This window comes from Pan paniscus, chromosome 7 (genome assembly GCF_029289425.2).
Source record: "Pan paniscus chromosome 7, NHGRI_mPanPan1-v2.0_pri, whole genome shotgun sequence".
In the NCBI taxonomy this organism is placed as follows: domain Eukaryota; kingdom Metazoa; phylum Chordata; class Mammalia; order Primates; family Hominidae; genus Pan; species Pan paniscus.
Window position 1 is genome coordinate 61,433,136 of NC_073256.2, and position 25,860 is coordinate 61,458,995.

Below are 25,860 nucleotides of genomic sequence, written 5' to 3' on the forward strand. Positions count from 1 at the left end.
AGTGACGTAAAGGATCTTCTTTGTGGATAGATTTACCCAGAAAGCCTTCCCAAAGACACGGGATGAGTCAAGAAGGAATGATAGGGCTTTATCAAGCCCATGAAAAAAGTGGACGTGACTTCTCCAGCTGTTGAATTAGATGACGCTGCCGTGCTAATTTCTCCAAAGGAGAAACAAAAGTAGTGTAATAGAGGTATTCTAATACTTACCTTAAGATAGATACATATGTTGAGACGGAGTCTCGCTCTGTCACCCAGGCTGGAGTGCAGTGGCGAGATCTTGGCTCAGTGCAACCTCCGCCTCCCAGGTTCAAGTGATTTCCTGCCACAGCCTCCCTAGTAGCTGGGACTACAGGGGTGTGCCACCACGCCCGGCTAATTTTTTGTATTTTTAGTAGAGACAGGGTTTCACTGTGTTAGCCAGGATGGTCTCAATCTCCTGACCATGTGATCTGCCCACCTCGGCCTCCCACAGTGCTGAGATTACAGGCGTGAGCCACCGCGCCCAGCCAAGATGTAGAGGTAGATGTGTATGTGTATATATATATGTGTGTGTGTGTGTATATATATATATTTTTTAATCCAAGTGCCATAAGAGGTGATTTAAGTCTAATTCCTACTTTGTTGTAAATTGCTTTGGGCAGACAATTTAAGCCTAGACCCAACAGTGCTATTCAGGTTAGGGGCTGTCAGTGTTTGGTAGAAAAGGGCAAATTTACGCCAGGCATGGGGGTCATGCCTGTAATCTAACCCTTGGGGAGGCTGAGGTGGACAGAGGGCTTGAGTTCACAAGTTCAAGAGCAGCCTGGGCAACATAGCAAGACACCGCCCCCCCCAACAAAAAAAATTTAAAAATTAGCTGGGTATGGTGGTGTGTGCCTGTGGGCCCAACTACTCAGGAGACTAAGGCAGAAGGATCACTCGAGCCTGGGAGGCAGAGGCTCCAGTGAGCTGAGGTCGCACTACTGCATTCCAGCCTGGACAACAAAAAGGAAAAGAAAAGGGCCAATTTAGTAATAGGACAATTTGGTAAGGATGACAGAAACAAAGACTTAATTGCAATTTGAGTTTTTTAAACCTCATCAAGTTGGTATAAGAATGGTGTTTCTTGGCCAGGCACAGTGGCTCATGCCTGTAATCTCAGCACTTTGGGAGGCCGAGGCAGGTGGATCACAAGGTCAGGAGATCGAGACCATCCTGGCTAACACGGTGAAACCCCGTCTCTACTAAAAATACAAAAAATTAGCCGGGCATGGTGGCGGGTGCCTATAGTCCCAGCTACTCGGGAGGCTGAGGCATGAGAATGGCGTGAACCCGGGAGGCAGAGCTTGCAGTGAGCTGAGATCGCGCCACTGCACTCCAGCCTAGGGACAAAACAAAGAAAGAATGGTGTTTCTTACTGCATGGTGAATAGTGTTAGAATCACCTGGGATGCAGATTCCCAGGTCCATTCATGCCTACAAATCAGGGACTCTGGGGACAAGGCTCAGAAAGGTGAATTTTAAAATAGTGCCCCAGATGTTTCTTGTGCACATCAATATTTTAGGCCCTCTGGCATAGGATAATGGAGGCAGATGTAAAGTAAAATTCATTTCCTCACTTTGCATGTTGGGAGAACATATTTATATCTCACCTTTCTGTCATCCCCTTTATTATCAGTGTGAGATCATACAGTCCTCAAGAAGTATTAATGAAATGACTTACAGAAAAAATTTTCTTAAATAACACTCTTGCCTGACACCTCTTATATAAGCAGAAAGGAGTCTGGGACCTCAGCTTCTAAAATGGGAACCATGCTAAGGATCAAAAAGTGAAGACACTTGGGGACTCCCTGTCTTGCAAATACAACCAACCACAGAAGGGTGTGAGAGTAGTTTCTTGGCTTGCTTGACTTCCTTCTCACTTTCCCTTGGTTGACCCAAAAAGACCCAAAGCTTAATCATTTAGGTGGGCTGATGATTCCATATAATTCAAACTTTCAGTCACTAAGAGGAAAAAAAAAGATGTATGGAGATACCCCAAAACATATTTAGGCTAACTTTATTGTATGCTTTATTTGATTAAAACACTTAACCATTAGGCTGGGCACAGTGGCTCACACCTGTGGTCCCAGCATTTTGGGAGGCCAAGGCAGGCAGATCACTTGAGGCCAGGAGTTGGAGACCAGCCTGGCCAACATAGCAAAACTCCGCCTCTACTAAAAATAGAAAAATTAGCCAGGCATGGTGGCGCGTGCCTGTAATCCTAGCTACTCGAGAGGCTAAGGCACAAAAATTGCTTGAACTCGGGAGGTGGATGCCACAGTGAGCTGAAATAGCACCACTGCACTGCAGCCTGGGCGACAGAGTGAGACTCCGTCTCCAAAAAAAGAAAAAACAAACAAAAAACAAAAACACTTAACCATTAAAGAAGGCCCAAAAAGATTCACAACATTAAAAAGAAAACTGGTGTGTACTATCATAAACATTGAATACCATCATAATGGGCTCTGCTGCTAACTAGCTGTGCAGCTTGAGCTAGTAACTAAACTGTCCAAGACTTGGTTTGTTCTGCGAAATGAGAATCATAACTTATTTCTCCAGAGCCAGATGAAGAGTTTTAGATGCTCTTAAATGCAAAGCACTCCCCAGTATGTAATTTTAAATGAAAACAGTATTAAATGTAATATAGAAAAAGTTGTGTTTTTTCCTATGTTGGCTGTAATACTCTGATATTCTTTCTTAAGAAGATATCACATAACCATTTTCTTTTTTTGAGATGGAGTCTCGCTCTTGTCACCCAGGCTGGAGTGCAATGGCATGATCTCGGCCTTGCTGCAACCTCTGCCTACCGGGTTGAAGTGATTCTCTTGCCTCAGCCTCCTGAGTAGCTGGGATTACAGGTGCCTACCACCATGCCTGGCTAATTTTTTTTTTTTTTTTTTTTTTTTTCAGATGAAGTCTCACTCTTGTCCCCCAGGCTGGAGTGCAATGGCGCTATCTAAGCTCAGTGTAACCTCCGCCTCTCGGTTTCAAGCGATTCTCCTGCCTTAGCCTCCTGAGTACCTGGGATTACAGGCACCTGCCACCACACCCGGCTAATTTTTGTATTTTTTTTAGTAGAAACAGGGTTTCACCATATTGGCCAGGCTGGTTTCGAACTCCTGACCTCAGGTGATCCACCCACCTCGGCCTCCCAAAGTGCTGGGATTACAGCCATGAGCCACCACACACAGTCACTTTTTGTATTTTTGATAGAGAAGGGGTTTCATCATGTTGGCCAGGCTGATCTTGAACTCCTGGCCTCAGGTGATCTGCCCACCATGGCCTCCCAAAGTGCTGGGATTACAGGCATGTGCTACCGTGCCCAGCCAGATAACCATTTTTTCTTGACAGATTAGAGTGACCTAGTTTTCCTGGTGATCTAAGCTCATACCTAGTGGCAGGTAATTTCGTGTTGCACACTTAACACAATTATGTCAAAGATTAAATAGGATATGGGCCAGGCATGGTGGCTCTTGCCTGTCATCCTAGCACTTTGGGAGGCCAAGGAAGGAAGATTTCTTGAGTCCAGGAGCTTGAGTTTAGCCTGGCCAACACATTGAGACTCCATCTGTCTCTAAATATATATTATAAAAATAAAAATAATGGCTGGGTGCAGTGGCTCATGCCTGTAGTCCCAGCTACTTGGAAGGCTCAGATGGGAGGATCACTTGAGCCCAGGAGTTTGAGGTTACAGTGAGCCAAAATTGTGCCGGTTCACTCCAGCATAGGTGACCGAGCGAGACCCTGTCTCTAAAAGGAAATGATCCTTTTCTTTTAAGTACATCAGACTTCCTAAAGCAGTGAATTGTTTTCAACTGAGAAAAGTTGGGTTGGTGTCACTCCATTAAGGAACTTAGATCCTAAGGAGAAAACTGCTCTTTCTCCTAGGAAAAGAACCACACTTCGCTCAAGGTTTACCCCTCCCACTCCTTTGTCATCAGCTGGGGATGGTGGAGGCTGATGGATTGCTTGTTTGGCTTCACAGTTCACTCCCAGACTAGTAACCAGCTTGTGGCTTTTCAGTTACCTGAAACTGGAATTTTTCTTTTCCTCTGACTACAACATTCTTTTTTCCCTGCTCCTCTCCTTCATTTCACCTCCTAGCCCTCTCTCTGTTTTCTTATTAATCGGCTCTCTTCTTGCTTCATTTTCTAGTTTACCTAGCTGCACAGAAACCATTTTCACTTTGTTCTCACCACCACTCTCCTTCGTTATTCTCTTTACCGTTTCTAGACCAAGCTTGTCAAACCCTAATTGAAATATCCTAATTTTTTTTCCCTATTCCAGATTACCAAGGACGACTGAAGGAAATTATTATATATCTTTCTTGTTTTCACCAAAAATATATCGTTTGTGATTATAACAGCATCCTCATTGCTGCCTTGCTGTTCTTTCACATATCTCTAATCATCTCTACATTAGTTTTTTTTTTTTTTTCTTTTTTTTTTTTTTTTTTTGAGATGGAGTTTTGCTCTTTTTGCCCAGGCTGGAGCGCAATGGTGCGATCTCTGCTCACTGCAACCTCCACCTCCCAGGTTCAAGTGATCTCCTGCCTCAGCCTCCAGAGTAGCTGGAATTACAGGCGCCTGCCACCATGCCCGGCTAATTTTTTGTATTTTTAGTAGAGACCATGTTGGCCAGCTGGTCTTGAACTCCTGACCTCAGGTGATCCACCTGCCTCGGCCTCCCAAAGTGCTGGGATTACAGGTGTGAGCCACTGCACCCGACCTCTACATGAGTTTTTATACAATTTTAAGAATCTAACCTGAAATTTAACCCTTTTTCTCTCAGCTCTGATATCATCAAGAAACCATAAGGCCTTTCATGTAAACTATCACATTTGTTTCTTTGCACCTGTAAACCTATAGGTTTTAACCTTGCTGCTATAGTTTGAATGTCCCCTCTGAAACTCATGTTGAAAGTTAATACCCAATGTGGTAGTTTTGAGAGGTGAGGCCTTCAAGAGGTGATTAAAGCATGAGGACTCTGCCCTCAGGGATGGATTAATCCATCCATGGATTAATATGTTAATGGAGTAATGGTCATCATGGGAGTGGGACTGGTGGCTTTATAAGAAAAAGAGGGCCTGGTGCGATGGCTCACACCTGTAATCCCAGCACTTTGAAAGTCCCGAGGCGGGTGGATCACCTGAGGTCAGGAGACCATCCTGGCTGACATGGTGAAAACCCGTCTCTACTAAAATTACAAGAACTAGCTGGGTGTGGAGACGGGTGCCTGTAATCCCAGCTACTGGGGAGGCTGAGGCAGGAGAATCACTTGAACCTGAGAGGCGGAGGTTGCAGTGAGCCGAGATTGCGCCACTGCACTCCAGCCTGGGTGACAAGAGTGAAACTCCTCAATAAAAAGAAAAAGAGACCTGAGCGAACAAGTGAGCATGCTCAACCCCTTCATCATGTGATGCCCTGTGTTGCCTCGGGACTCTACAGAGAGTCCCCACCAGCAGGCAGGCTCTTACCAGATGTGCCCCTTCAGTCTTGGACTTCTCAGCCTCTAGAATTGTAAATAATATTTTTTTTTTTTTTTTTTTTTTTTTTGAGATGAGGTCTCACTCCTTTACCCAGGCTGGAGTGCAGTGGCACGATCTCAACTCACTGCAGCCTCTGCCTCCTGGGCTCAAGTGATCCTCCCACCTCAGCCTCCCAAGTAGCTGGGAATACAGGCACGCATCACCATGCCTGGCTAATTTTTTGTATTTTTGGTGGAGATGGGGTTTCACCTTGTTGCTCAGGCTGGTCTCGAGCTCCTGAGCTCAATCGATCCGCCCACCTCGGCCTCCCAAAGTGCTGGGGTTACAGGCATGAGCCACCACACCCAGCCAAAAATAGTGTTTCTTATAAATTACTGAGTTTCAGTTATTCTGTTATAAGCAACAGAAAAAGGACTAGGACACCTTTCTTGTGTATGTATCCTTTGACCTAGCACTTTTGCTCTAGGAATTAAATTTACCCTAATGAATTAAAGCATTGTTTCTACTAGTGAGATTTTGAAACAGTGTGAAAGTTCAGCAATACAGGAATAGTATTCTTATTCAACTGTATACAGTAGAGCCATTTAAAAGAATAAGGTGGCCAGGTGTGGTGGCTCACGCCTTTAATCCCAGCACTTTGGGAGGCTGAGGTGGGCAGATCGCCTTAGGTCAGGAGTTTGAGACCAGCCTGGCCAACATGGTGAAACCCCATCTCTACTACAAATGCAAAAATTAGCTGGGCGTGGTGGTGGGCACCTGTAATCCCAGCTACTCGGCAGGCTGAGGTAGGAGAATTGCTTGAACCCAGGAGACAGAGGTTGCAGTGAGCCAAGATCATGCCACTACACTCCAGCCTGGGCGACAGAGTGAGACTCTGTCTTAAAAAAAAAAAAAAAAAGAATAAGGAATATTTTCTATAAACCTGACAGAGAGAAATATGTATGTTACATCTTTACATTTAAAAAGTAAGGCTGGGCACAGTGGCTCACGCCTGTAATCCCAGCACTTTGGGAGGCTGAGGTGGGAGGATCACCTGAAGTCAGGAGTTCAAGACCAGCCTGGCCAATGTGGTGAAACCCCATCTCTTCTAAAAATACAAAAAATTAGCTGGGCGTGGTGGCGGGCGCCTGTAATCCCAGCTACTTGGGAGGCTGAGACAAAAGAATTGCCTGACCCCAGGAGGCAGAGGTTGCAGTGAGCCAAGATCGTGCCATTGCATTCCAGCCTGGGCAACAGAGCGAGACTCCGTCTCAAAAAAAAAAAAAAAAAAAAAGGTAGAATAGAATAGAGGTTACCAGGGGATAGGGGAGGGAGGCATAGGGAATTGGTTACAGAGTTTGTGATTTGGATGATGAAAAAGTTTTGAAAATAGGTAGTAGTGATGGTTACACAACATTGTGAATATACTGAATGCCATTCTGTTGCACACTTAAAAATGCTTAAAATGGTAAAATAATAATACTTAATAATATTTTAAGACCACTGTGACGTGGTCCTTTACTTGAAAATGATTTTTGCTGTTAAAATTAATGCTCAAAGTAGGGTTTCATATCGAAAGTTGTGTAACTGTGTTTTCCATTAGTCTTATATTTATGTTTGTATATTTACAGGGTTAATGCCTCTTGGAAGTCAGGAGTCTTCAGACAGTCTAGCTGCAGAGATTGTTACACCTGAAATCAGGTAAGGAGATTGTGGTGTTCACACTTACACTGCACAGTATTCCTGGAGAAAACGTGCTTCTCTACAATATGAAGAAGATAATTTCCTTATTCTTTCTCACCGACACTTTCAACATGAACTCAGTGTTAAATTTTTATGTTTTCAACATGTTAAAAGCTTTCTTCCACTGGCCTACGGAAAATTGATTTGCTCACTTCAATAAGACAATCTTTCACACATATAAAGCCAATTGTTATGTCCAAAGCTTGAGTATCCTCAGCAGACATTAAGCAATGAATACATTTGGCCTGTAGACAATAGTTATGCTTAGCTATAAGCATGCAAAATTATTAGTTATTAAGATTTATCTGCTAACCAGCTGGGCTTGGTGGCTCACGCCTGTAATCCCAGCACTTTGTGAGGCTGAGGTGGGTGGATCACAAGGTCAGGAGATCGAGACCATCCTAGCTAACACGGTGAAACCCTGTCTCTACAAAAAATACAAAAAATTAGCCATGTGTGGTGGCGGGTGCCTGTAGTCCCAGCTACTCGGGAGGCTGAGGCAGGAGAATGGTGTGAACTCAGGAGGCGGAGCTTGCAGTGAGCTGAAGTTGCGCCACTGCACTCCAGCCTGGGGGACAGAGCGAGACTCCGTCTCAAAAAAAAAAAAAAAAAAAAAAGATTTATCTGCTAACCACACGGAAAGGTCTGGGAAAGATAATAATGCTATAGACAGGAGGAAATGACTCCCCATCTTAACTACTCTTCCCTCAATCATACCTTATATTTTTAATCATAGCATTTTAAAAATTCCATTTATTTATTTATTTAGAGGCAAGGTCTTGCTCTGTCACCCAGGCTGGAGTGCAGTGGCACAGTCATGGCTCACTGCAGCCTTGACCTTCTGGGCTCAAGCAATCCTCCTACCTCAGCCTGCTTAGTAGTTGGGATCTCAGGCGCGTGCCACCACGCCTGGCTATTTTTTGTAGAGACTGGGTTTTGCCATGTTTCCCAGGCTGGTCTTGAACTCCTTGAGCTGAAGTGATCTGCCTGCCTTGCCCTCCCAAAGTGCTGGGATTACAGGTGTAAGCCGCCGCACCCAGCCAGTTTCATTTATTTTTATGCATAACTAGCTTTATGTGTAAAAATGAAAAATAAGTGGGGGAGACACCAATTGTCCATTAAAAGGAGACTGATTAATTCTGAATATTGCTTTTTACCTTTTTGGGGCCTATTTGCCCCTTTTCAAAATGGACACTGGCCTTGCTTCTTCATAAACTCCTTGGTGGATATTAAATAACAATTGTGTAAGGGTTTCATACACTGTAAAAGTTGAAATAAGCATTCAAATATTTTTTGAATAAATGGAAACAATTTGTAGTTGTTGGTTAGCATTTGTTTAAGAAGGACAAATGGGCTGGGCACGGTGGCTCACTCCTGTAATCCTAGCACTTTGGGAGGCCAAAGTGGGTGGATCACCTGAGGTCAGGAGTTCGAGACCAGCCTGACCAACATGGCGAAACCCTGTCTCTACTAAAAAGTACAAAATTAACTGGGCTTGGTGATGCATGCCGGTAATCTCACCTACTCGGGAGGGTGAGGTAGGAGAATCACTTGAACCCAGGAGGCAGAGGTTGCGGTGAGCCGAGATCGCGCCATTGCACTCCAGTCTGGGCAACAAGAGCGAAACTCCATCTCAAAAAAAAAAAAAAATAAGAAGTACAAACAAAAGGCGTGTTAAGGCAGCACCAAATCTGGAAGTATCTTGTGTACCTTTTTCTTTTCTGCCATCTGATATGCTACTTTATAATTGAACCAATAAGATTTGTTGAATAAATGAACACGTATTTATGAACATTTATAAATAAGTGGTTATGTCCAAAACAACTCACAATTTTTAAGGAAACTTATTGGTAATACAGTTGGTTTTTTAAACTAAGAACGATGATAGGCCAGGTGTGGTGGCTCACATCCAAAATGCCAGCGCTTCGGGAGGCCAAGGCAGGCGGATCACTTGAGGCCAGGAGTTCGAGACCATCCTGGCCAACATGGCAAAACCCTGTCACTACTAAAAATACAAAAAAATTAGCTGGGTGTGCTAGCACACGCCTGTAATCCCAGCTACTCAGGAAGCTGAGGCACGAGAATCATTTGAACCCAGGAGGCAGGGTTGCAGTGAGCCTAGATTGCGCCACAGTCCTCCAGCCTGGGCGACAGCTAGATTCTGTCTGAAAAAAAAGAACAATGATGATAAAGATTCAGCAAATATGGCTTTTCTGAGTATGACTAGATACGGATTAAAATATGCTCTGTGTCCAGAAGAGAGCTATCAAGGAAAAATGATAAACTGGGACGAAAATTTTGCAACATGTTTTAGACAGTGGGTTAATATTTGATACTTTTCATTGATGTTAAGAGTGTGGACAAATTGGAGATCTCATAAACTGAAGGGAAAAGATTAAAGTGGTACAACCTTTCTTTTGGGGAGACTGGCAGGATGTGTCTGTTGTCTAAAAATGCACCTATCTTTTGATCCAAAAATTACTTTTCCGGGAGTTTAATCCTAAGGAAAACCAAGGATATACAGAGAAGTATATTTATAAAGCTAATCTTATTAACTTGTTAAAGCTCAAAATTGGCAGCAATCTAAATGCCCAATAATTGGGCGTTTATTAAATAAGTAACGATTTTAATGTCATGTCATTTAAAATATTCAAGTATATTTAATGATATAAAAAGATTGTGAAATTTTAGGTGTAAATAGCAGGTACCAATGTACATGTACTGTGTGATCCCATTTGAAAAATGTTTGCATGCGAGTATACGTGCATAGAATTAGAAGGCTATATTTCAGCAGTGGTCATTTTGCGCTATAGTTATGGAGGGTTTATATTTTCTTTTCATTTGTCTTCTTTTCCGTGCAATGTATGTGTTTACTTTGTAACTGAAAAATATATGGTCCATGTTGCCCATACTGAGGCAGAAGAATTGCTTGAACTCAGGAGGTGGAGGTGGCAGTGAGCTGAGATCATACCACTGCACTTCAGCCTGGGTGACAGAGACCCCGTCTCAAAAAAAAAAAAAAGTCCATGTTGCCCATAATAAAATACATCAAATTCTAAATAGTTGCTTGAATTAGATCACAGATTTGGTTCATCTTTTCAGTAGCAAAAGTAAAAGATTTATTGTGTTTACAAAATAAGAGCAATGTGTGTGTGTCTATGTTTCTTTCTTTCTTTGATTTTTCTTTATCCACAAGAAGCTTTTCCACAGCTTTTCATAGTGTTTGGTATCTGTTCATACTACCTTCATGGGGCCCTCTAAAGATGACCCTGTGTAAAGAAAAGAATGAATTATATCTTCAACAAGTATGTCTTCATATGACCTAACATTTAATTATATTGTCCCTGCAGTAAATATGGTGGCAAGTTCTGTATGGATACTGTTTTTAATATCCCTTAATGTAAGTTTTTGGCTTATACAGAGTCCAAAACAGTGCAGTCCAGTAACCTGATTGTAATGATCTGGCTTGTTTCAAGAATTTAATTTTACATATTTCAGGAATGGGTAGACTGAATGTCTTGAAGTGATTCTTGTCAAATATAGTATCTTGCCACCAAATGATTGATAATTTAAGATCATAGCATCATTAGAGATTATGTTCTCTGATAAGAATCAAATAAATAAATAAATGCATTCATAGTTTAAATGTTTAAATCAGGGAAGAAATAGGATTTTGAAATCATATTTATGACAAATCATGATATTTAGAGACTGTATTATTTCTATAAAGAAAATATTTAAAACCTGAAATGTAATGTCTTTACCAGCTATAATAGCTGAATTTGTTGCAGGTTCTTTATTTTTCATTTCTGTTCTGGTATTAAATTTGTAAGAGTGCTTAGCTGGATTTGATACCTGTGTTGTATATTAATGCACCAAATGACTGTGTATATAATATTTAGTTTTTATTTTGTTCATTCAGGGAGAAACTTATTCGTCTTCAGCATGAGAATAAGATGTTAAAGCTTAACCAAGAAGGTTCGGACAATGAAAAAATAGCCTTATTGCAGAGCCTTCTAGATGATGCAAATCTACGCAAGAATGAACTGGAGACAGAGAATAGGTAGAGTATTATAGGTGGCCGCATCTGGCTATAAGTTTTCCCTATTTGCCTTGATTCTGAATCCCTTAAACAAAGAACTGGCAGGGCATGGTGGCTCACGCCTGTAATCCCAGCACTTTGGGAGGCCGAGGAGGGCAGATCGCTTGAGCTCAGGAGTTCGAGACCAGCCTGGGCAACATGGTGAATGAAACTCCATCTCTACAAAAAAATGCAAAAATTAGCCAGGCATGGTGGTGCATGCCTGTGGTCCCAGCTACTCAGGAGGCGGAGGTAGAAGGATCATTTGAGCCCAGGAGGCAGAGGTTGCAGTGAGCCAAGGCCACACCACTGCACTCCAGCTTGGGCAATAGAGCAAAACTCTGTCTCAAAACAAACAAACAAACAAAAAAACCAACAACAAAGATCTGAATTGTAGTTTGAAAAATGGCCATGTGCTGTTCTCTTTCCCTTTTAGAGAACTTGAATCCATTTCTCCACTTTTGGGCAGACTTGCCAAAAAACATTGGGCCTTTTTAGAATGGTGTTGTCCTCTTTACTTCTTCATGCAAAATGATACCAGAGCTCTACCATTTACCCTTTCTAATCACTAATTAAAGCTAGAGGATTTTTAAAAATCCGATAATTCAGTCTTTCACAAGAATTTCAATTCACAGTTGTTGTCGGGCTAATAGAGTTTACCATTTCCACAGGCCAGTGTGTTGGAGCTCTGTTGGTGTGGGGAGAGCAGTAGCTCCCTCGTAATTGGATTGACAAAGCATTTTTCTTCTAATCTGTTATTTATTGTGACCCTAAAAGGAAATGATTCATCTTAGGAACAACTGACTTATTTTGAGAATTTAGAATTTGCAAAATTAACAAGAAAATCACTTTTCTGCTTGTAAGTTTTCAGCAACATGGTGCTATTCACTCAAAGTCAGTCACTGTAAAATCAGTGATTTACTCTGACAAGGGTTACATTTATATTTTGTTGTGACTGTCTTTTTGTTCTTTTCCTTTTTGGAAATGTTTCTTAGATCACAAACTTATAGTTTTTTTTCTTTTTTGTTTTGTTTTGCGTCGTTTTTGTTTTACTGCAGTGATACTCTGTCATTTTTTAAGGATTTGACGTTTTTATTAATAGCTTCATAGCTCACCTGACATTACAGATTATTTGTTTATTTTGAGTGATTGATTTGGCTTCTCCCAGTTGGAAGTCAATCTTAGGAGTCACAATTGCTGTGACAGTTGTATACACCCTACCCTTTTTCCTATAGCTTTACATTTTAAAGCTACTGAGATAGAATCAACAAACAGTGTAAATCAGTATAAATGCTAGAGTGATTATAAGAGCACCATCAAGCATAAACAGAAAGAGAAAATTTTACATCAACTCTGAGGAGTCTAGAGAATGAGGGATTTTTTAAAGTATTCAGAAAAAGTGGGAAATGGAGACAGTAGAGCGGAGGAGATTGCGGGAGCAGCTGGCGGGTGGGCAGTCCCTCTGGTGCAAGTGTCTTGATGTTCGCCTCATTCATCCTTTGCCTCTGGGCTGTATTTTAGCCATTTTAGTCAGAAAAGTCTCTCCCTACCCTAGTATTTTTTTAGTGAGAAAGCACCCACAACTTTCTTCATACTGCTTTGTGTTGTTTCTCACAGGCTTTATAATTGTTGCTCTTTTTCCCAGAGACAGGACAGCCAATTGTCATTTATACAGTGTCCATGTCTGTGGATGACTAATCACCACCCAAGTTCCTGTGTGACTTACCGCTGGTACAACTTAGTGTTGTGATTGTTTCTTAAATTACAACACTGATGATGAATAACTTAGATTATGGCTGCCTATGATCTATAACGATAATAACAGGTAATATTTACTAAGCACCTGTTTGTCTCAGGCATTGTGCTGGGTGTCTTAAATATGCTTTCTTACTTTATGAAAGTTTTACAGATGAGGGAACTCAGACTCAGACCCTGGCTGCCTGACTCCAAAGCCTCCATACCTAGTCCATACCCTCTTTCTTGCCAATTTATCTTCTACTATGTTTGCACAATATTTATTCCTTTTCCTGTCTTCCTCTCACAGGATGTTTTTTCTCATAAATGAGTTACCCTAAGTTTGTTCTTACTGAATTTAATGAGTATTTATATTACCTTGACTCTAACTTAATATCCTACTAGTTGACAACATTGGGTCCCACTGAGTCTGTTACAGTTTGCTCACTGCCCATGTATGTCATCTGTCAGAAAGCAAAGTCTGTCGTAGACCTCTGAAGTCCTTTCCAATTAGTTTTCCCAAGAGTGAGCACTTTAGTGTATCTGTAATACCTGCCAATCCTCAAACAATATTAGAAGAGGGTGGAGGGTTGAGAGGGAAGCCACATCAGGATTCCCCAGGAATTCTGTCAAAGTAGACCTGATCTTGTTTCTGTACCTCTCAGACTGTGCTATAATCTCAAGCTCACCCTGTCCCTGCATCCCACAGCTGTATATATTCAGCAATTAGACTTTGATTAAAATGTTAACTATCTCAATCCCTGAAGTGGGAGAAAGAAGGTAGAGGCAATTCACATTGATAGAATACCTGCAATATGCAGGGACTCTGCTAGGCACACTTAAGTCTTTTAAACAACCCCATGAGGTAGGCATTATAATCCTCATTTATTTTGTAGATGAACTTTTTATTTTTTTTATTTTTGTGGGTACATAGTAGGTATATATATTTATGAGTTACATGAGATAGTTTGATACAGGCATGCAGTGCATAATAATCATATTGGGGTAAATGGGGTATCCATCCTCTCAAGCATTTATCATTTATGTTACGAACAATCCCATTATACTCTTTAGGTATTTTCAAATGTACAATTACATTATTTTTTACTATAGTCACTTTGTTGCGCTAGGAAATACTAGGTCTTATTCATTCTTTCTGTTTTTATGTACCCATTAACCTCTCCCCACTACCCTTCCCAGCCTCTGGTAACCATCCCATCTACTCTCAAGCTCCATGAGTTTAATTTTTTTAATTTTTAGCTCCCACAAATAAGTGAGAGCATGTGAAGTTTGTCTTCCTGTGCCTGTTATTTCACTTAACATAATGACCTTCAGTTTCATGCATGTTTTTGCAAATGACAGGATTTCATTCTTTTTTATGGCTAAATAGTGCTACATTGTCTACATCTACATATACCACATTTTCTGTGCCTATTAATTTTTTTATTTTATTTTATTTTTTTGAGACAGGATCTTACTCTGTCGCCCAGGCTGAACTGCAGTGGTATGATCACAGCTCACTGTAGACTCAACCTCCCAGGCTCAAACTGTCCTTCCATGTCAGCCTCTAAATAGCTGGAACTATAGGTACACACCACCATGCCTGGCTGATTTTTTAATTTTCTGGAGAGACAGGGTCTCCCTATGTTGCCCAGGCTGGTTTCAAACTCCTGGACTCAAGGGATCCTCCCACCTCAGCTTCCGAAAGTGCTGGGATTATAGGCATGAACCACCATGTCCAGCCTCTTTTGAGAAATATCTGTTTAGATCTTTTTTTTTTTTTTTTTTTTTTGAGGATCTCACTCCCTCACCCAGGCTGGAATGCAGTGGCACAATCACAGCTCACTGCAGCCTTGACAGCCCGGGCTCAAGCGATCTTCCCACCTCATCTTCCAAGTAGCTGAGATTACAGGCATGTCCACCATGGCTAGCTAATTTTTTCTATTTTTTTGTAGAGATGGGGTTTTGCCATGTTGCCCAGGCTAGTCTTAAACTCCTGGGCTCAAGCAATCCACCCACCTCAGCCTCCCAAAGTGCTGGGATTACAGGGATGAGACACCATGCCCAGCTCTCCTTGTGCCTGTTTTTAAAATCGGATTATTGGAGTTTTTCCTGTAGAGTTGTTTGAGCTCCTTATATATTCTGGTTAGTCATCCCTTGTGAGATGGGGAGTTTGCACGTATTTTCACCCATTCTGTCAGTTGTCTCTCACTTTGTTGATTGTTTCCTTTGCTATGCAGAAGCTTTTTAACTTGATGTGATCCCATTTGTTCCTTTTTCCTTTGGTTCCTTGGGCTTATGGAGTATTACTCAAGAAATCTTTGCCCACACCAATGTCCGGTGAGCCTTTCTCCAGTTTTGTTTTATTATTTTCAGGTCTCAGATTTAAATCTTTGATCCATTTTGATTGGATCTTTGTATATGGCAAGAGATAGGGGGTCTAGTTTCATTATTTTGCATAATGATATCCAGTACCTTTTATCGAAGAGACTGCCCTTTCCCCAGAGTATGTTCTTGGCATCTTTGTCAAAATAAGTTCACTGTAGGTGTATAGATTTATCTCTGACTTCTCTTTTCTGTTCCACTGGTCTATGTGTCTGTTTTTATGTAAGTGCCATGCTGTTTTGATTACTATAGCTCTGTAGTATAATTTGAAGTCAGGTAACATGATTCCTCCGGTTTTGTTCTTTTTAGAATAGCTTTGGTTATTCTGGGTATTCTGTGGTTCCATATAAATTTTAGGATTGTTTTTTCTATTTCTGTGAAGAATATCATTGTTATTTTGATAGGGATTGTTTTGAATCTGTAGATAGATAGCTTTGGATAGTATGGACCTTTTTTTTTTTTTTTTTTCTTTTGGAGATAGAGTCTGTCTCTGTCACCCAGGCTGGAGTGCACTGGCACTATCTATAGCTCATTGCAACCTCCACCTCCCAGGTTCAAGCAATTCTCTTGTCTCAGCCTTCCGAGTAGCTGGGACTACAGACATGAGCCACCACGCCCAGTTAATTTTTGTATTTTAGTAGAGACAGGGTTTTGCCCTGTTGGCTGGGCTGGTCTCAAACTCCTGACCTCAGGTGATCCACCCACCTCAGCCTCCCAAAGTGCTGGGATTACAGGTGTGAGCCACTGCGTCTGGCCAACAATATGCCAACATATGGCACTTGGACATACTGAGTACTTTGTTTTTGTTTTTTTTTTTCCTTTTAGTGGAGAACTGGGTCTCACTAAATTGCCCAGGCAGGTCTCACACCCCTGGGCTCAGGCTATCCTCCTGCCTTTGCCTCCCTAAGAGCTAGGATTACAGATGTGAGCCACCGCACCCAGCATGGACATTTTAACAATACTGATTCTTCTAATTCATGAACATAGAATATCTTTCCATTTTTTTGTGTCTTCAATTTCTTGCATCAGTGTTTTTTAGTTTTAATTGTAGAGCTCATTCACTTCTTTGCTTAATTCCTAGGTATTTTATTTTATCTGTAGTGATCATAAATGGGATTCTTGATTTCTTTTTCAGATTGTTTGCTGTTGGCCTATAGAAATGTTACTGATTTTTGGCTGGGCCCGGTGTTTCATGCCTGTAATCCCAGCACTTTGGGAGGCCGAGGCGGGTGGATCACGAGGTCAGGAGATTGAGACCATCCTGGCGAACACGGTGAAACCCCGTCTCTACTAAAAATACAAAAAATTAGCTAGGCGTGGTGGTGAGCGCCTGTAGTCCCAACTACTCAGGAGGCTGAGGCAGGAGAATTGCATGAACCTGGGAGGTGCAGCTTGCAGTGAGCTGAGATCATGCCACTGCACTCCAGCCTGGGCGACAGAGTGAGACTCTGTCTCAAAAAAAAAAAAAAAAAAAAAGTTACTGATTTTTGGCCAGGTGCGGTGGCTCTTCCCTGTAATCCCAGCACTTTGGGAGGCTGAGGTGGGCGAATCACAAGGTCAGGAGATTGAGACCATCCTGGCCAACATGGTGAAACTCCGTCTCTGCTAAAAATACAAAAATTAGCTGGGTGTGGTGGTGCACGCCTGTAGTCCCAGCTACTCAGAGGGCTGAGGCAGGAGAATTGCTTGAATGCAGGAGGTGGAGGTTGTAGTGAGCTGAGATCATGCCACTGCCCTGCAGCCTGGTGACAGAGACTCCGTCTCAAAAAAAAAAAAAAAAAAAAAAAGTTACTGATTTTTGTATGTTGATTTGTAATTTGACTTCTTCCTTTCTAATTTAGATGCCCTTTATTTCTTTCTCTTGTCTGATTGCTCTGGCTAGGACTTCTAGTACTGTGTTGAATAACAGGGTGAAAGTAAGCATCCTTGTCCTGTTCCTGATCTTAGAGGAGAGACTTTCAGTTTTTCCCCATTCAGTATGATACTAGCTATGGGTCTCTCGTATGTAACTTTTATTATGTTGAGGTATGTTCCTTTTATACCTAGTTTTTTGAGAGTTTTTATCATGAATTGTCATTGAATTTTATCAAATGCTTTTTCAACATCACTTGAAATGGTCATATGGTCTTTGTCCTTTATTCTATTGATATAATGTGTCACATTAGTTGGTATGAGGATGTTGAACCATCCTTACATACTTGGGATCAATCCCATTTGGTCATAATAAATGATCTTTTTAATGTGTTGTTGAATTTGGTTTGCAGTATTTTATTGAGGATTTTTGCATCAATATTCATTAGTTATATTGGCCTATACTTATATATATCTTTTTAAGACAGGGTCTTACTCTGTCGCCCAAGCTGGAGTGCAGTAGCTTAGTAGAGCCAGGTTTTCACCGTGTTGGCCAGGCTGGTCTCGAACTCTTGACATCAGGTGATCCACCTGCCTTGGCCTCCCAAAGTGTTGGGATTACAGGCGTGAGCCACTATGCCTGGCCTATAGTTTTGTTTTGTTTTTTTTCTTTTGATGTGTCTTTGTCTCGTTTTGGTATCAGGGTAATATTTGCCACATAGAATGAGTTTGGAGGTATTCCTTCTTCCTCTATTTTTCAGAATAGTTTGAGTAGGATTGGTATAAGTTCTTTAAATGTTTTGTAGAATTTGCCAGTGAAGTCATCGGATCTGGGGCCTTTATTGGTAGACTTTTTATTATGGCTTCAATCTCATTACTTGCTATTGGTCTGTTCAGGTTTTGGATTTCTTCATGATTCAATCTTAGTAGATCATATGTGTCTAGGAATTTATCCATTTCTTCTAGATTTTTCAATTTTTTGGCATATAGTTGCTCATAATAACCAGTAATCCTTTGAATTTCTCCGGTATCAGTTGTAATGTCTCGTTTTTTTGTCTCTGATTTTATTTATTTGGGTCTTCTCTCTTTTTTTCTTAGTCTGGCTAAAGGTTTGTCAATTTATCTTTTCAAAAAACTGGTTTTTGTTTTGTTGCTCTTTTGTATTGTTTTCTTCATTTCAAATTCATTTATTTCTGCTCTGATCCTTATTTTTTATCTATTTGTTTATTTAGAGACAGAGTCTCACTCTGTCACCCAGGCTGGAGTGTAGTGGCGCGATCTCGGCTCATGCAACCTCCACCTCCTGGGTTCAAGTGATTCTCCTGCCTCAGCCTCCACAGTAGCTGGGACTATAGGCGTGCACCACCACCCCTGGCTAATTTTTGTATTTTTAGTAGAGATGGAGTTTCACCATGTTGGCCAGGCTTGTCTCAAACTCCTAACCTCAAGTGATCCACCCACATTGGCCTCCCAAAGTGCTGGGGTTATAGGTGTGAGCCACCACACCCAGCCTGCTCTTATCTTTATTATTTCTTCTACTAATTTTGGGTTTGGTTTGCTCTTCCCTTTCTAGTTCGTTCAGTGGCATCGTTAGGTTGTTTATTTGAAGGTTTTCTCTTTTTTGATGTAGGTACTTGTGCCCATAAATTTCCCTCTTACTACGGCTTTTGCTGTATCCCATAGATTTCGGTATGTTGTGTTTCCATTATCATTTGTTTCAATAAATTTTTCAGTTTCCTTGTTGATTTCTTCATTGACCCACTGGTCATTCAGGAACATATTGTTGAATTTCCATGTGTTTGTATAGTTTCTAAAATTTCTTTTGTTAACTGATTTCTAGTTTTATTGTGTTCAGAGAAGATGCTTGATATTATTTCAATTTTTTGAGTATTTTCTAGATGTACTTTTTCCATAAATATTTTCTTATATTTATGTTGCTTACATACTGCATACTTTAACAGTTACATTACTATTTTTGCTCACCTATTCCCCACTGAGAGAATTTAGCTGTTTTTAAACCATTCCAAAGAACATCTTGGTACATACTGGATTGTGTTTTATGATGTTTACAATGGCTTCCGCCTAGTTGGCTTACAGTATTGTTTGATGAAATAATCTCAAAAATGACTAAGATGGATAGTTGAAATAATCTTTTAGTTGAATACATATTTCCATTTTGCTTTCTGAAAAGAGTGAACAGTATTATGGTATTACTAGTAATGTGTTTATGGACCTGTGTCCCCATATTGAATGTGGATTTTTCAGGTAATTTATTCTTTTGTTACTCAAAACCACTCAGATTTTTTTACCTTGATGTGAAAAAGTTATAGCTTTAATTAAATTTTTACTGTGATCCTTTCTAAATTATAAACCTATAATTTCTTGTAATTTAAGTAAAAGCATTTCTTATTAAACTGTTTGGCTGTTTGGATTCTAAACACTCAGTGTCTTGTTTTCTCCTTAATTTGGAGCAGTCTGGCTTCTGCTACTACCATTTCACGGAAGTATTTCTTACTATGATAACTGATCATCTCTTAAATGGCCAATCCCATAGCAGCACTCAAGACTTTATCTTTCCTCGTCTTTCTGCTATATTCAGTGTTGTTATTCAGTTCCCCCTTCTTCAAATTTTTTATTTCAATAATACCCATCTCTTACATTCTCTCTCATTCTCTGATATTCTTCAGGGTGAGGTTCCTCTTTCTACCCCTTGGTTGATCCGCCATGGGCCTTCTTTGTTAGTCTTTTACACTGTTTTTCACATTCTTTCTAGACAATATCATTTTTGCTCATGGCCTCAGTTAACTCCACATGGCTCCCAAATCTGTATGTTCAATTCAGGCTTCTCTCTGCTTTAGATTGAGGTATCTAGCTGTTTGACAAATTTCTAGGCATTTCATTTTCAACAAATGTAAAATCAGATTCCTGTATTTCTTTCTTATCCTATTCCTTTTGTCTTCCCTTCTCAGCGAATACCAAAATCCTTATATTCTTTTGCCTTTTCTCAAGATAGTTCGTCTGTCCCTTTCTATTTCCTCCTCTGTCCCTTTCTATTTCAGGCATATTTAGTAATAATAATAATAATAGCCTTCTCTTATCTTCATGCCTGCTCTTGAACCTTTTTGATAATATCTTCCATTTTAAAACCAAAGTGATCTGTCTGACATACTACCTGTGTGATCTGTCTGACCATGTTCTCCCTTCTTGCAATCCTTCAGTATCACCCAAGACCTTGGGAGGTAAGCTGGTCTCCTGAATGTTGCATCATGACCTAGAGAATTTATGAAAGTCAAGCCATGGGCCAGGCGCGGTGGCTCATGCCTGTAATCCCAGCACTTTGGGAGGCCGAGGCAGGTGGATCACCTGAGGTCAGGAGTTCGAGACCACCCTGATCAACATAGTGAAACCCCGTCTCTACTAAAAATACAAAAATTAGCCAGGCATGATGGTGCGCATCTGTAATCCCAACTACTCAGGAGGCTGAGGCACGAGGATTGCTTGAGCCTGGGAGGCGGAGGTTGCAGTGAGCTGAGATTGCACCATTGCACTCCAGCCTGGGCAACAGAAGGAGACTCCGTCTCAAAAAAAAAAAAAGAAAAAGAAAAAGAAAAAAGAAAGTCAAGCCGTGGAATCAGCGTTATTTAAGGTTATCTGAGTTGTTCCAGTTTCAGCCTGACTTGAGGCTTGCTGATTACAGGATAATCCCAGCAGACACTTTGTATTCCATACAGGGTTGTGCTGATCTCCTTTTCCCCCAGTTTCTCTCCGGCCTTTCTTCCTCTCATAAAATACTCATCATCTATACCATTCCTGAATTCACTGCATCCTCTTATTTTTCTGCATACTTTGGACATACTGACCTCTGTCTTGAATCTCCTTTCCACCCTTAACTCATAGATGTTTTATTTATTGTTCTAGTCTCATTTCAAGTCCAGAGTATTTTAACTCCTCCAGAGTTATTGCTTCTTTGACCATCATTTTTATATGCATCTATGTACTACTTTGAAGTTTTTATCTGATTGTATTTTATTTGTTTACACTTTTTCCTCCCCACTAGACTTTAATTCCGTGAGGGCAGGGATCTTTTTTTTTTTTTTTTTTTTTTGTGAGGCAGGGTCTCACTGTGTTGCCCAGACTGGAGTGCAGTGGCACGAACACAGCTCACTTCAGCCTCGACCTCCTGGGCTCAAGCGATCCTCCTACCTCTTCCCCACAAGTAGCTGGGTCTTACAGGTGCTTACCACCATGCCTGGCTAATTTTTCTATTTTTGGTAGAGATGGAGTTTCACCATGCTGGCCAGGCTGGCCTCAAACTCCTGAGCTCTCATGCAGTCCATCCACCTTGGCCTCCCAAAGTGCTGGCATGGGCCACCACCCCCTTCCTGAGTGCAGAGATCTTTTAATACTAGTGCTGAGCACAGTCCTTGAGACATAGTCTTCATAAACATGTATTGAAGTGAATTTCAGAGAAATTAATATGCATAAGTACATTGGTTCTAAAATATGTGCCCACCCAAACACTGTGTTAGAAGTCATCATTCGAAATTTCAAGCAATACCAAAAATAATCAGAAAAGTAAGCTGCCACTCATGACATTAGGCCACTACTATACTACTACTGCTATAACATGAGACTTGATTTTGCTAATTATACTTTCTAACTAATATGACAACCTAAGGAAAAAAGGCATACATAACTCACCACTTGGAAAATTAATGTACATTTCATTTCTAGGCTGGTGAATCAAAGACTTCTGGAAGTACAGTCACAAGTTGAAGAATTACAAAAATCTTTACAGGATCAAGGCTCAAAAGCAGAAGATGTAAGTTTTAATATGTACCAACGATGGTCCATCAGTTTCACAATGTTGAGAAATAACTTTTATTTTTTATTTGATGTTTTTTGTCAAAATAATTTAGTATTATATTGGTTATAGAAAAGAAATAGTGTTTTCCTTTTTACTAACATTCCTTATAAAAAGGACCAGATAGTACTTTATTGTCTCTTCAGATTCGCTCTGCTGGGAATTAGAAGTTCATTTCTAGTTACCAACTGAAGAATTAATTGAGGCTTTATGTTTTAAATGTGCTCAACTCAGTGTTCAAAGATGAAGTGTAGGGTTTCTCCCCTTTGGCCAAAAAAAAAATTGCTAGTGGGAATTTGGAGTGTTCAAGTAGAAATTTTTAATGTAACAGTGACTTTAAGAAAATACTGCCGTCCCTAGTATTGCATTTTCTCTAAATCTCTGAATCCCTCTTACTCCTTCTGTTCCCCGACACTGGCCCTTTTTTGCACATCCCCCAGCACTCTGCGTCTCTGTCACAGCTCTGCACACTTGCACTAGAATAGTGTAAATGTATTAGCCAAGGACCGCCTTTCTTCACACCTGCGTGTTAACCTTCTATCACAGTACTCAGGTAGCACATAGTCGTCTATCTCCGGCAAAAGTGTAAGTAAGTCAAATTTTGCAAATCCTTTATGTTTAATGAACAGTAAACAACCGAGCTAAGACTTAGAGTGTTCAAAAATAGTGTAAAGAGGAGAAAAAACAAAATTTTGGTGATCAGTCTTTGCTTCAACCAGATGTTTTGTTTTTTTCCTGTTACCAATGTAATTTGCTGTAAACTCTGGCATTTGAGCATAAATGTTTGTTTCCATTGATAGAGTCATTTTGGAGGATTAACTTCAAAACTGTAGATGTAGCCAATTCCATTTCGCCTTATTAACATAAGAGGATATAAAAACAAAAGGAACCGAAGAAAGGGAGTTAAGTATGTTACTTAAAACTTGTGAATACTAGATATAGAAAGCTCATCCATGGCCTAGCTTAATGAGTTTCTCCAGACATCATCTCGTGTATATTGGCAACATGTCCTTCATTCTAACATGGGTGATGTTAGCTCATCCCTTAATCAATGTGTTGGCAGTCCTTGTTAGATTCCCAGATTGATTTCTGATTCCTAAAACTGTCACCAACATTTAAACTTCCTTATGCCCTTATTAAAATTTAAAACATGTTTTTATTCAAAATGCAAAATCACAAAGAGGTGAAACAAAACTACCATTAGTGTATTGAAATATTATTAAGCCTAATTAAGTATCTTAGAGATGAACTGAATGGGGCAACATTTCTTAATTCAGTGAAATCACTAGGTCCTTTAAACTGAGAAAAACGTAAAATCCATTCTGGTCTCTAAAAGTCTGAGGAGACTTTTATTGATTTGTTATGGGAGTGAGGGAAGGGCCTGTGGTACATAGGAAGTAAAAATGGTGAAATATCAGAGTCAGCTTAAACTTCAGTGTTACAATGATGGCCATTGTGCATGGTTCTCTTACACTAAAACATAAATAAAAGCATTTATTCTTCAAAAGATAATTTGGCATAGCTTGAGTAGGTATCGCTATGGTAATCAAATCTAATTAAATATGCTGTGGGCCATTACTTTAACAGAACGTATTTCAGAAGTGAGATGCTAGCCCTGTCAAGTACTATTTACATAAACTAGTCCATTTATTTGACTGTCCAGATGCCAATGTCTTGCTGTAAACTAAGCAGAACTTTGCTCTGAGTTCTTTTCTATATGTAGAAAAGATTCAGATAGCTGAAACTGTGCCTCCAAATGGCTTAGAGAAATAAATAGTACAATACAGGTTATATGGTTCTTGCCCCAGCAAATATTTTTATGTTTTTGTCTTACCTTTCTCTTTCTCTAACTTAAAGTGTTGCATCTCGGGAATGTGCAACACATAAAGCAACCTGCCAAAGGAAGTGGTCCCCTCTGGAGAAGAACAACATAATTTCTGCCAGCTTCTGTTATCAAAAGCACAGTCCTTTCATGTGATCTTAAGTCAGAGTAGAAGGGGTTGCACATTTTTATTATTATTTTTATGTAATTTGTTTTTAGCATGGAAGCAGAAAAACATTGTTATATCCAGCCATATGGATAATTTGAGCTAGCCACAATATATAAAACTTCAGAGAACAAGACAGGATGAAGAGACGGTAGAAAAAAGAAAAATGTACATTTCTTTTAAAAGTGCATATATTGGGCTGGGCACAGTGGCTCATGCCTGTAATCCTAGCACTTTGGGAGGCCGAGGCGGGCAGATCATGAGGTCAGGAGATCGAGATCATCCTGACTAACATGGTGAAATCCCATCTCTACTAAAAATACAAAAAGAATTAGCCAGGCATGGTGGCAGGTACCTGTAGTCCCAGCTACTCGGGAAGCTGAGGCAGGGGAATGGTATGAACCTGGGTGGCGGAGCTTGCAGTGAGCAGAGATTGCACCACTACACTCCAGCCTGGGCAACAGAGCGAGACTCCGTCTGAAAAAAAAAAAGTACTTATCTTTTACTTCTGTTCATGAATTACTAAATCGTTGCTTCTCTTGGCTGCTGTGTTTGCTTCATGCTAATTTGTCCTCTCTGTCTCTTGGCATGGTTTCTGCTCAAGGCTATTGTAAGTATGGCTTCCTTTTCATTTTTATATAGTGAGCAGTTTTTGGATTTAGACTGCCATCATAGTTGATGGTGTGGAAAATTTTATTAAGGTAGTTTTGTGCAAAACGAATATCTGGATTACTTGCCTTATAGGTTTAAGACCTTTACAATTAAGATACTCAAAGGATATCGAACTCTTAAAGAGTCAGCCAACAAGAAGTCTGCTCTTGGTTTTATTCCCCATTCCACTCCTGTTCCATCCCATTATTATAATTAATTCATTTATATAAATTATCTTGATACAGTCTATCCCCCTCCTGCCCCATGCTTTGGTAGGAACAGTCTTCAGTTTGGAGAGGCACTGCAGCATAGGAAGCATAGAGGTGAAGGACATGCATGGACTCTGGGGTCTGGCAGACCTGGGTTTTGGATCTGCCACTTAAAAGCTACTAAATGTTCTCCAGCCTGCCCTTCCTCAACTGTAAGATGGGGCTATTGTTACACAGGCTGTGAGGTTTACATATGACAGTGTCTATGACATGATTTAGAGCATTGTTTGGCATATTAACCACCCATTTAACTATGTTACTACATATCTTCTCAGAGTTAAAGTTTTGCTAGAGTCTAATCAAAACATAAGCACAGAATTAAAGTTTCTAAAAAGTATTTACATTTTACCCCTGTGCTAAAGAAGGAATGAGCAATAATCGAAAGTTAATAGAGTTGGCCGGGCACAGTGGCTCACACCTGTAATCCCAGCACTTTGGGAGGCCGAGGTGGGAGGAGGATCACTGAGGCCCACAAGTTTGAGACCAGCCTGGGCAACAAAGTGAGATCCTGTCTCTATTTTTTTTTTTTAATTTTTTATAAAACAAAGGTAGCAGGGTTATCTTTTTGTATATTTGGGAAGCGGTGATAGAGGACATGTGGATCTACTGAGGTAACTATAGTTAACATATTGAGGAAAGAAGTGAAATTTGAAGTATTATAGAGCTGTGTTAGAATGGAAGTGAATAAAAAATTGTGGTAATTATTATCAAAAGAACTTAGTGTGAGGGTTCCTTTTCCCTCATCACTGGCGTTGATTGGACAATTTGTTTTATAAGCCTATGTTAATTGGGTTTTGACTGAATT

General features: G+C 40.4%; 1 protein-coding gene across 4 annotated transcripts in view; it reads left to right on the forward strand.

Annotated features, from left to right (window-relative positions):
• Positions 1–25,860, forward strand: part of HOOK3 (hook microtubule tethering protein 3) — a 133,311-nt gene that overhangs the window by 78,649 nt on the left and 28,802 nt on the right. For 3 of the 4 annotated variants that reach the window (XM_034966029.3, XM_034966031.3, XM_055116525.2), the window contains exons 14-16: positions 7,121–7,190; positions 11,155–11,295; positions 22,018–22,105. In XM_034966029.3, the coding sequence (XP_034821920.1) occupies positions 7,121–7,190; positions 11,155–11,295; positions 22,018–22,105 (299 nt within the window). The remainder of the gene's footprint in view (positions 1–7,120; positions 7,191–11,154; positions 11,296–22,017; positions 22,106–25,860) is intronic. The other variant, XM_034966032.3, reaches the window with a different exon arrangement.